Raw genomic sequence first — 12,053 nt, 5'->3', positions numbered from 1 at the left:
TTTATATATCCATTAAAGAGGGGTTTTTATAGGGTGTTTAGTACAAAGTTGCCATGGGTAGAGATAATGCTTTATAACCTAGAAATACCTACTCAGCTGTGTTGACTAAAGTTTGCTAGAGTTTTTTCCTTCTAAAGCATCCAAAGACTATGCTAAGCCATCTCTCTCATTTTAGTGAATGTAAATTAATATTCATATGGGCATTCATAGATTCAGTTGTAACTATTTTTCCTGCCAGGATCTTAAGTTCCTCTGCCACCTACTCTTCAGCCCTGGGGCTTTTCAGAAACCCAGATTACAGTTGGGAAAGGACTTTATTTTCATCGAGGCTTTTCAAAATGTTTTCCCGAATTTGAAACATAGATCAAAACTCTTAATCTTAATGTTCATTCTTCTGGGATTTAAACCTTTATTTGTTGCATTGTAATACTTCTCTTAAACTTTGTATTATTTCAAACTTGAAAAACTTCAAACATCTATAGAAATAGAAAACATAGTATAGTGAACCATCACCAGCTTCAACAGATGACCAATCTTATTTTATTTATACCCCAGCCACTGATCTCTACACCCTCACTGGGTTATTTTGTAGAGAATACCAGGTTTACCATTTCATCTATAAATAGAATTGTATATATCTAAAACAGTGGTTCTCAACCGGGGATGATATTGCCCCCCCCCCCGGGGGGGTGGCATTTGGCAATGTCACTACTCAGGGCAGGGTGTGTGATGCTACTGGCATCCATTCAGCAGAGGCCAGGATACTACTAAATATCCTACAATGCACAGGACAGATTCCCACAACAAAAAACTATCTCGTCCAAATGTCAGTAGTGCCAAGGTTGATCCAAAAGATACGAGCTTTTAGAAAAACCTATGCATATGCCAATTATCACACCTAAAAAATAATAATGATTTTTTAATATCACTGAATATCTAGTCAGAATAAAAATTACATGTACTTTTTTTAATAGGTCTTTGTTAATGGGCTACTTTTGCCATTTCCATTTCTAGTTGTGTATACATGTACTTTTTAATGCAGGAAATGAGGAAACAATTACAGTTTCATTTAGACCAGTGGAATAAGGAAGAAATAAAATTTAAAACAGTATTTTAAAAGTGTAACTGCCTTGTACAAAGTGATGGCATCTATATTTACCAAACATTTTTGACCAGAGAATATTTCACAGAATTCCTATGAACAGCTTGTCGTGAATGGGATATGATTTGGGAAATGATGTTTTAACAAAAATAGATAAGAAATTAGTGTAGCTATTTCACAAAATATTGCAAATATATAAATTTAAAATATAAAATTTAAACGTTATGTGTACTTTGTGTTTTTATTTTATTGCTTTTGAAAGCTGTCACCTTGATTCCATATGGTAGTAACTTGTTTTTAATTATATCAGTCTGAATGAATGTTAGCTTACCAACTCAATTTCCCCAACTGCCTATTAATCATTATGTTTACTATGGAATCCTCATTTGTGAAAATCGGGAGAATAGTATATCTGCTTTATACAATTGCTGTATGAAGCTTAATGAGATAAAAGCACAATGCTCAGAGTGCTAGCAGATATTATTATTAACATGAAACACACTTATTTGTTTCCTGTACCTTTAGGAGAACAAGGAAACTGGCATGGAGAGTGTAATTGAAGCAGTCGCCCATTTCAAGTGAGTTTATTTTCTGCTTTTTCACATTCAATTTTATTTTATACATTAATTTTTCTTAGGGTGTTTCCCTTGATGGAACTGAGAATAAAATTGTTGTTTTCAGAGAGTGACAACCACTTTCAAGCATATAATTCTGAACTAGATTTCTCACTGACATTTCACTTTTATGATCTAGCCCTGCACTTAGCAACTTGAAGTAGCTTTATGAGAATTTTCAGTTTTCAGGTGTTCCCTGGCTGATAGTTTCAGATAATTGAAACTAACCTGAGCAGGTGATCTGAGTAAATGCATTGTGCTTTCTTTGTTTCCATTTGAATGTGCCACCTAAGTTGTGGGATAGCCTCTGAATAATGCTTTCTTCGGTGTCCAGTGTGTTGCCCAGTCAGTAAACTATCAATAGTCTATCCCCTTAAGGTTGTTGAGGCAGTTTCTTAATCCTGCTTTTTCTGTGCTCTTCATTCCAATGGAATTGTCTTTATTTTTGCTGATTTTAAAAACAATGCATATTTTTAGGGAAAATATAGAAAAAATTATAGAAAAGATTCTCTAAACCCTAAAATTGCATCTGCTTTTTTTCACTTGGTAGAACTTATCACAGACATCTTTACTTGTCAAAATATACAAGTTAACATCAATTTTAATAGTGTTCAGTTGTTTGGAGATGTCATAATGTGTGTAACCTGTCCCCTGTTGTTAGACTTTAAATTGTTGTCACTACAGTGACTATCACATTCACTTGTCCAGTTAGAATAAATTCAAGGTGGACATGCTAGATAAAGTGGACGCACATAAAGCTTTGGATGTAGATGATTAAATGAACCCACAGAAAGTAGTTCCAGCTTATATTCACCAACAGTGTATGAGATTTAAGAATTTTTTTTTCCCCCAAAGGAAACCTGGATTAACAGGACGAGGCATGTATGAACTGAAACCAGAATGTGCCAAAGAGTTCAATTTGTATTTCTATCACTTTTCAAGGGCAGAGCAGTCCAAGGTAATTGAGAAAATTAAAAGTGTACTGAGAAAGGGTTGCTTGGAGTTTTTTTGTTTTTATTTTGTTTTTTCCTAAACAACTTTTACTGCTTTTCACAGATTGAAAAAGGACACATTTTTATTGTAGGAAATTTGGAAAATATGAAAAGGTATAAAGAAGAAAGTACAGATTACCTATAATACCACCACGTAGCATTTGAGGTTTTCCCCTATTTTGTGCGTACATAAAAAAGATCTATGTAATTATATACATACCCACACATATCTAATTGTATGTATTTTATTGGCTTTTGAAGACATCATCAACGTGTATTCTAATCAGTTAACCTATTTTACACTCATTTCAGAATTGCTAGTACTTAACAGTATGCTTTTCCATGGTGACTTAAGGAATTTTCCTGATCATTCTTAGCGGGTTAAATTTTGCCTTTTAGCAGTCTACTCTTAAAAATAAGTTTTCAATAAATGGCAGTAAACAAAACTTAAACATGAAGCTTTTGTTTATTAGTTTTCTGGGGTTTTGTTTTTGTTTTTGCTTTTTTGAAGTATAGTTGATTTACAATGTTGTGTTAGTTTCTGGTGTACAGCACAGTGATTCAGTCGTATATATATATTCTTTTCCAGATTCTTTTCCCTTATAGGTTATTATAGGATATTGAGTATAGTTCCCTGTGCTATACAGTAGGTCCTTGTTGGTTATCTGTTTTATATATAGCAGTGTGTATTAGTGTTTGATGCATGAAATAGAGCTCAAATCTGAATAAGTTTTTGGTTTTGGTTGGTGCATGTTTCCCCTGCATTTTAAATCAAGAAAGAATCCACTTGGGGGGATTCTCTTAGTGGCAGGGGGAAATTAACCTTGATACCAATTTCGGGGGGGGGGTTGCAAACTAAGGATAGAAATCTTCTGAAATCAGAAGTTAGTATGGCAAAGATTAACATATATCAGTAGTTTTGGATATTAAATTGTTTCATGTTACTAATTCCCTGTCCAAATTACATTCATTTTTATTAGGCAGAGGAAGCCCAACGGAAATTGAAAAGACAAAATAAGGAAGATACAGGTATTTTTAATCTTTCCCAAAATCTCGTGTCAGTGTCTTTTACTTGTTAAACATTGTTTTCTATTGACTATGATGATGATTCTTAATGAAGTGGTAGATTTAAATACAAGCTTTCTGAGTGAGCTTTTTTTTTTTTAATTTATTTATTTATTTGGCTGATTTGGGTCTTAGTTGCATCACATGGGATCTTCCTTGCAGCATGCAGGATCTTTCGCTGCAGCACGTGGGCTCTTCGTTGTGGCACGCGGGCTTCTCTCTAGTTGTGGCACGCGGGCTCCAGAGCATGTGGGCTCAGTAGTTGTGGCACGCAGGCTCTCTAGTTGTGGCGCCTGGGCTCTAGAGCACGTGGGCTCAGTAGTTGCGGCACACAAGCTTAGTTGCCCTGCAGCATGTGGGATCTTAGTTCCCCACCCAGGGATCAAACCCACGTCCTCTGCATTGGAAGGCGGATTCTTGACCACTGGACGCCAGGGAAGCCCTATGAGTGAACTTTCAAGGGCTAATAAATATGCTAATGTAGACATAGTCTGTACTGAGTCACCTTTGGGATAATGGTTTTATCTCAGATCCTAAGACATTTCTAGGGAAAAGAAAGGCCTTCTTTTGTACTACTGCTACTTACAGAGCTGTTTTTATGCATTTGACTGACCTGAGAAGGTAAGATACAGCTTTAAGATGTGTGTAAATGAATATTCTTTGAAGACTATCAAGAGTATGTAACAAAGGGATAGTTTTTTGGTGTTTTTTTTGTTTGTTCGTTTGTTTTTTAAAGCATGTTCTACAAAAGAAGCCAATTATAACTTTATTTTCAGCACTTCCACCTCCAGTTTTGCCCCCGTTCTGCCCTCTGTTTGCAAGTCTGGTTAACATTTTGCAGTCAGATGTCATGTTGTTAATCATGAGAACAGTACTGCAATGGACTGTAGAACATAACGGACATGTCTGGTCTGAGTCCATGCTGCAGAGGGTAAGTTTGAAGACATTTATTATTTATATTTTAGTGGTCTTGTAGTAAAAACCAGAATACAAAATACTCCTGTCAATATCTGTACACAGAAAACAGGATAAAATGTAGTGTTAACTTAATTTGAAATATAGTATTTTGTTACTATTTGTGTCTGACCATAAAAATGAGAGCCTGGCAGACTTTTTAAACCACATGGTTGTGGCTACCTTGGTCTTGTTGGCAGATTTGCTCTCATTGATTGGTCCTGATATGTCTTTGTTTATACAGTACTCTGATATTTGTATAATGTGTTATCTTTGCATTTGTTTTTCACTTAATTCTCTTTAAGTTCATTAACACTTATGTTTTGCAGTTAAAGAAATGCAAAGTCAGAGACTTATGTTCCTATAACTAATTAGTGGCAAGTCTAGAACCTTGTTTGTATTTTACTTTATAGATTGAATGTAAGTCATTCATAAATTATTATCTCATTAAATTCACGTAATACCCCTATGAGTATCAGTAGTTTTTCCACTGTATAGATGAGGAAGGCAAGTTTCAGTGAGATAGACTTGTCTATGTTACCCAACTAGTAAGTAACATAATAATAATACTCAGTTAATACAATTAGCCTACTCTGTGCCTTACTCTATGCTAGGCACTTTTATGTACCATATTTGTAACCCTCAAAACTCTAGAGGAAAGCTTTTTTTTTTTTTTTTTTGATTTTGAAGATGATGAAGTTAGGCTTAGTGGGACTTGAAAGCAGTGAAGCCAGAATTCAGATGAAGGTGAGCCTTCCTTCAAAGCTACTGTTCCTCCCATTGTCTCAGCAGGCTCAAGTATCTCATTAGCTAAGATACTTGTATATGTATACCCCCCTCCAGTTTACAAACATACACTTAAAATGTAAAAGCATGGAGTTGCAGTATACTGGAGACCATCAGTATTATATGAGCAAAAGATGTATGGGAAATGATGGAGAAAAGAGGAATGAACATCATTTATCTTATATATACATTTGCTTTATGTCATTCAGGCTAACTTAGTTCTTCCAAGTCTGACAACCACAGTAGCCCTATGTGTAGGGAACGATACAGAGACACCACACGCATATCTCCTTCAAAAATTGGGGAGCAGGATAAAGAACAATAAAAGTGCAAATAGATTAGTGTAGTTATATTCTTAGAAATCTAGTAAGGAATTTTTCATGAGGTATGCTGAACATCTTTATAAATGATGTGGCATTAGAGATAAAAGTGTGTCTCTTAGATGATTAAGATTTTTAGTCCTTAGAGAAATTGAACTAGGAGTATTATAGATTAGATCATTGCGTGATAGATGCTTTCAGGTCTAATTATTTGGCCACTGATTCTTAGAATCAGTGATTTTTAAGACTGTAGTGTAGGGATGGAACAAAACTGAAAATTATATGGATTGCTGGTCACAGCTGTTAGTAATTTTAACTTACCCTAAGAATTTGCAATTGAATTTTCTTCCTAACTGAAATAGAAATTTTTGTTTCCTTGCTGAGAATTCTTTATTAGAAAATGAACTTTAGAGTTTGGATTTCATGAAAATTGGTACTTCGAATTATTTTTTACTGCACTTAGTGTTTAATAGTTTATCTTTTTTCAATAGTGAATTTTTTTATTTCTTATAAAAATATGTACTTGATTTTTGTTTCACTAAAAGTTACAAAACATTGTATTTTAGGTGTTACATTTAATTGGAATGGCACTACAAGAAGAAAAACAGCATTTAGAGAATGTCATGGAGGAGCATGTACTAACATTTACCTTCACTCAGAAGATATCGAGTATGTATACAGTTTTTACTAAACTAACTCAACATGTCCGTGATTTTTAAATGTAGTATAACCTCTTTTATTTGATCATATAAGTTTTAAGTAGGTTATATTGATCCAAATTTCTGAGGCTGTCTGTATTCACCTGTGTATTATATCAGATCCTGATACATTTTTATAAAAATACTTAGGGCCTACCCATACTTTTTTTTTTTTTTTTTAAATTATTATTTATTTATTTATTTATTTAATTTTTTGGCTGTGTTGGGTCTTCGTTTCTGTGCGAGGGCTTTCTCTAGTTGCGGCGAGCGGGGGCCACTCTTCATCACGGTGCGCAGGCCTTTCACTATCGTGGCCTCTCTTGTTGCAGCGCACAGGCTCCAGACGCGCAGGCTCAGTAGTTGTGGCTCACGGGCCTAGTTGCCCGGCAGCATATGGGATCTTCCCAGACCAGGGCTCCAACCCGTGTCTCCTGCATTGGCAGGCAGATTCTCAACCACTGCGCCACCAGGGAAGCCCCCTACCCATACTTCAAAAACATAAATTTTAATTCATAAACAGGAAAAAGTAATGAGGAGTCCTTAGTTTCAAATCAGTATAGCACATACATTTAAACTCTAGTATATACTTTTAAAAACACAGAGTTTGCTATTAGGATTTCACTTTTAAATTGTTGCTATTATCTTATAAAAAGTAATGAAAATAAGAAAATTAGCTATAGAGGATTATGTTTTATATAAAGTAATGTGACTTTTTTTGAGAAGACCAAAGAAATATTTTTTCTAGCTTTTTAATATTAAAATTTCAAACATACAGACAAGTTGGAAGAGTTGTACAGTAAACATCTATATACCTGCCACCTAGATTCAGTAGTTAGTGTTTTGCTATATTTGCTTTATATTTGAACACTTTTTTGAACCATTTGGTTTTTTGTTTGTTTATCTTTTGGCTGTGCTGCACAGCATGCAGGATCTTAGTTCCCCAACCAGGGATCGAACCCGGGCCCCATGCAGTGGAAGCACAGACTCCTAATCACTGGACTGCCAGGGAATTCCCTGAACCATTTGTTTCAGATGTCATAATATTTCATCTCTAAATAAAAACGTTTCCTTTATTAATTTTCAGAATAAGCAGTTGTTCTAATAGTTACCTGAAGTAGTGGCAACTGTGAATCTTTTTTGTTTGCTTACGTTTTTTTTTGTGGTTCTTTTGTTTTTTAATATTACTCATGGGTTTTTTTTCAGTGTTTTATAGTCAGTTATAATCAATACTCCTTTTGATGCTCAAACTGTGCCACTTCTGGGCAGTGGGAGTCTGTTCAATTGGCTCTGTGTCCTTTTGACCCAACCGCATTAGTATTTGAGCACCACCTTGCTTTCTGGCACAAAAGGTGTCTGAGGCTCATCTTGTACTTTCCCTGCTCCAGACCTGCAATCAGTGATTTGCTGAGATGCTTAAATGAATTTGTGGTGGTATAACAGGAGTTTCTGAATTCCTTGATTGCAAGGGAGTATTTCTGTAACTTTGTTTAGTATTGTGTTCTCTGCCATTTCTTCCTAAAAGATAATGACTGTGAGAATACTAGGCTCTACTGGGGGATGAGGAGGAATAGTCCTGGTTGCTGCTAAATCTCTATTTTTCCCTTTTTGCCCACATCCAGGTAAGTGGGAGGAAGAAGGGGAGTTGTCTTTCCCCACTGAAGACTATATTCTTGGGTGCCAGCCTTTCCCAGCTCTTTTCTCTGCCAGTGTTTCTTTTTATCAATTAACATTAACATTGTATCTGTTGTACCTTCTTTATCTGCAGTTTTTTTACTTTGGGATAACCACACAGAAAACTCCCTAATTTCATTTGATCTCAGGTTCTCTTTTGCTTCTTTCTTTCTTTTTCTTTCAACAATCATCATTTTCTCTAGACAGTCCTCCTATTTCTCTTTAAACATTTTATATAATTAAAACAAACTATTGGGACTTCTGTGGTGGCACAGTGGTTAAGAATCCGCCTGCCAGTGCAGGGGACACAGGTTCAAGCCCTGGGCCGGGAAGATCCCACGTGCCGTGGAGCATCTAAGCCCGCGAGCCACAACTACTTAGCCCGCGTGCCACAACTACTGAAGCCTGAGCGTCTAGAGCCTGTGCTCTGCAACAAGAGAAGCCACCGCAATGAGAAGCCAGCGCACCGCAACAAAGAGTAGCCCCCGCTCGCCGCAACTAGAGAAAGCCTGCGCACAGCGACAAAGACCCAGTGCAACCATAAATAAATAAATACATACATACATACATACATACAAACAAAAGACAAACTATTTAGAGTCAGATCCCTAATCCACAGCCACCAAATTTCAGATCTGGAAGAATATTAAAGATCACATAGTTCAGGGAATTCCCTGGCGGTCCAGTTGTTAGCACTCGGAGCTTTCACTGCTGAGGAACTAGGTTCAATCGCTGGTCAGGGAACTAAGATCCCACAAGCCATGTGGTGCGGCCAAAAAATAACAATTAAATTAAATTACATTTTTTCAAAAAGATCACATAGTTCAGTCTCTTACCCTCTTAGAGTAATATTTTGCCAGAAATGTTTCTTAAATCAAGAAAATTAATAATTGGGTATTTCCCACTATAAAACTAAATTAGCTAATATTGGATTAAATGTACTCTTGAGAGTAATGGACTTTTGTATCTTTTTCTCAAAATAAAAAAGTAATCCATAGAGGAAGAAATTTGTTTTATTTTGAATCTAGGTTTTCATTAAAGAAAAGGTCAAAACAAATAGATACATGTTATATACACATGGACTATAATCCTAATTCATTTTCTTAGACTTGTAAAATCTCAGACCTTTCAGCTGGGTTTTTATTTAATTTTGCTAGAGGCTATGTTAAAATAATCATTTGGTATAAGATGTCAGTTTTGAATGATTAAAGCATTCTAGTTGTTAACAACTTGTTTGTAGAATACAAATATGTCACATTTCGAGAGGTATTGAAAATTTCTAAGTAGAGCTGTAATCAAATGATGGGCAAATGATGGGCAAATGTTATAAGCAACTTCATTTATCTTCTTGTGCATAGTAATAAGCACTATGAAGTCTTAGCTGTTGTTTGTGTGCCCTTTTTTTCTTCCGCCTCAGAACCTGGTGAAGCACCAAACAACTCTCCTAGCATACTAGCTATGCTGGAAACACTGCAAAATGCTCCCTACCTAGAAGTCCACAAAGATATGATTAGGTGGATATTAAAGGTAAAATTTCCTGCATCACTCTGCTTTTTGTGAGAAATATTACATGTTTATCTTTAAATTTTTATAATGTTTCATAGCTTCAGAATAATGATATTTTTTTTCATAGACTTTTAATGCTATTAAGAAGATAAGGGAGAGTTCATCCACCAGTCCTGTGGCAGAGACAGAAGGAACCATAATGGAAGAGGTATAAGATGTAAAGTGTGGTAATACTGAAAAATTGTGGCAAGCTCACTATAAACAATTAAATTTATCTGCAGTAAGTTGGTAGTTGATATTATTCACAAACATGTAAATCCCAAGAAGTGTGCCACTATTTGTTTATATTTTTGTAGCTGTCTTTTTGGACTGCCTTTTTTTTTTTTCTTTTAACATGTTAGGTTGATTAAGAAATCTTTTCTCTTTGTTTAGATAAGTGAGATTATAGAATAGTTTTTAATTAGTATTTACAATAAAGATGTTTCTGCTTTGGGGGAAAAGATGTGCATTTAGCCTCTAATGGTCTAATTAAATGAAGCGTAATTTCAGAGTTCGAGAGACAAAGACAAAGCTGAGAGGAAGAGAAAAGCCGAGATTGCCAGACTGCGCAGAGAAAAGATCATGGCCCAGATGTCTGAGATGCAGCGGCACTTTATTGATGAGAACAAAGAACTCTTTCAGCAGACATTAGAACTGGATGCCTCTATCTCTGCTGTTCTTGATAATAGGTAAAAATTAATCACAATTTTTGAAACTCTTGACCATGGTTCTCAACTGAGGAAGATGTTTGGTTTTTTTTCTTTATAAGTACACTTAATCCTAGAATAACTTAGAAGAGTTGATAGATAAACTTTGTGGCCTCGTAGTTAGAGGACTTAATCTTAGAAATCTGAGTTTATTAGCATATGATTATGAGCATGTCTCTTGACTATAGATAAGAGAATTCATATGTATGCTTAAAATGTAAGTTATACAGAAGACCCTTGAGATTCATAAAAGAATGAATACACTGGGCTCAGTTAACTTAGTGTCTGGCTTATGTGTTGCATATTGGATTGCTATGAGGATTGAAGGAGATGGTTTTGATACATATGAAAGACTTGGGTCTCTCAAATCAAGTCATCAAAACTGTGTGTTTTAGGGACTTCCCTGGTGGTCCAGTGGCTAAGACTCTGCGCTCCCAATGCAGGGGGCTTGGGTTCGATCCCTGGTCAGGGAACTAGATCCCACATGCCGCAACTAAGACTTCACATGCTGCAACTAAAGATCCCGCATACCTCAACAAAGATCAAAGATCCCACGTGCCGCAACTAAGACCCGGCACAGCCAAATAAATAAATATTTTTTAAAAAAAAAACAAAAAACTGAGTGTTTTAAATACGTTTCTACTTACTTAGAATCTACTCTTTTATGATTCTATAGAAACTTCTTAGGCTCATTAATTATACTCCTAACCTTTTTATTGCAGCCCTATGGTTTCAGATATGACTCTTACGGCATTGGGCCCAGCACAAACTCGGGTCCCTGAACAGAGACAATTTGTTACCTGTATATTGTGTCAAGAAGAGCAAGAGGTCAAGGTGGAAAGCAGGGCAATGGTCCTGGCAGCATTTGTTCAGAGATCAACTGTATTATCAAAAAACAGAAGTAAATTCATTCAGGATCCAGGTAAGTCATAGCTATATCCTCATCCTCCCTATTAATAATGACTGCCACATAGTATGGTAGGTGATATACAGAGATTTTATTACCCTAATAATAACTGTAGGCTTGGTGGTATCTTGAGCAGGTAACTTAGACAGGAATGAACTTGACAGATGTGGAAACACTCCAGAAGGTTAAGTATTATGCCTGAATTACACAGCTGATAAATAGCAGGGATTCAAAAGAAAGCTGTTCTTTGTTTCATTAACGTACTTTGGTACTTAACAGTCTTTCCCATTCTTCACATTTGTAAAGTCCAATAATTAGTTGACACTGAAATAACAATAACTATTTTATCTCAATAATTATTTTATGTCATAGACAGATCCAGGGTGGAATCCTTCGAGAACAGTGGTGTGAGTCACCCCTGTGAGAAGCTGTCCTTGAGCCAGATTCTCATTTAGATTATTGAGGTAGAGATTACCATGCAGTGCAGGATGTTATTCAAGAGAGTCTTGGGATCAACATCTATGGAATGGAGGGGAAGGAAGCAGGTTTGGGCAAAGGGAGAAGTTGAGCTATGCTGCAGTCCCCAAAAGACCTTAGCCAACCCCATGGGAGGTCTGGAGGTGGATGGCCCTTCAGAGGTGTCCCAAGTTGGGGCAAGGGGGCTGGGTCTTTATACCCTGACACTGATCAGT

General features: G+C 36.1%; 1 protein-coding gene across 5 annotated transcripts in view; it reads left to right on the top strand.

The window, feature by feature from the left end:
• UBR2 (ubiquitin protein ligase E3 component n-recognin 2) overlaps positions 1 to 12,053 on the top strand; it is a 123,741-nt gene that overhangs the window by 70,945 nt on the left and 40,743 nt on the right. For 4 of the 5 annotated variants that reach the window (XM_061196210.1, XM_061196208.1, XM_061196209.1 and 1 more), the window contains 9 exons: positions 1,628 to 1,680; positions 2,572 to 2,674; positions 3,689 to 3,737; positions 4,550 to 4,704; positions 6,400 to 6,502; positions 9,620 to 9,729; positions 9,836 to 9,916; positions 10,258 to 10,436; positions 11,177 to 11,376. In XM_061196210.1, the coding sequence (XP_061052193.1) occupies positions 1,628 to 1,680; positions 2,572 to 2,674; positions 3,689 to 3,737; positions 4,550 to 4,704; positions 6,400 to 6,502; positions 9,620 to 9,729; positions 9,836 to 9,916; positions 10,258 to 10,436; positions 11,177 to 11,376 (1,033 nt within the window). Of the gene's footprint in view, positions 1 to 1,627; positions 1,681 to 2,571; positions 2,675 to 3,688; positions 3,738 to 4,549; positions 4,705 to 6,399; positions 6,503 to 9,619; positions 9,730 to 9,835; positions 9,917 to 10,257; positions 10,437 to 11,176; positions 11,377 to 12,053 lie in introns of those variants that run through there. The other variant, XM_061196212.1, reaches the window with a different exon arrangement.

Source organism: Eubalaena glacialis, chromosome 7, assembly GCF_028564815.1.
Source record: "Eubalaena glacialis isolate mEubGla1 chromosome 7, mEubGla1.1.hap2.+ XY, whole genome shotgun sequence".
Taxonomy (NCBI): Eukaryota; Metazoa; Chordata; class Mammalia; order Artiodactyla; family Balaenidae; genus Eubalaena; species Eubalaena glacialis.
This window is presented reverse-complemented; position numbering and strand designations above follow the sequence as displayed.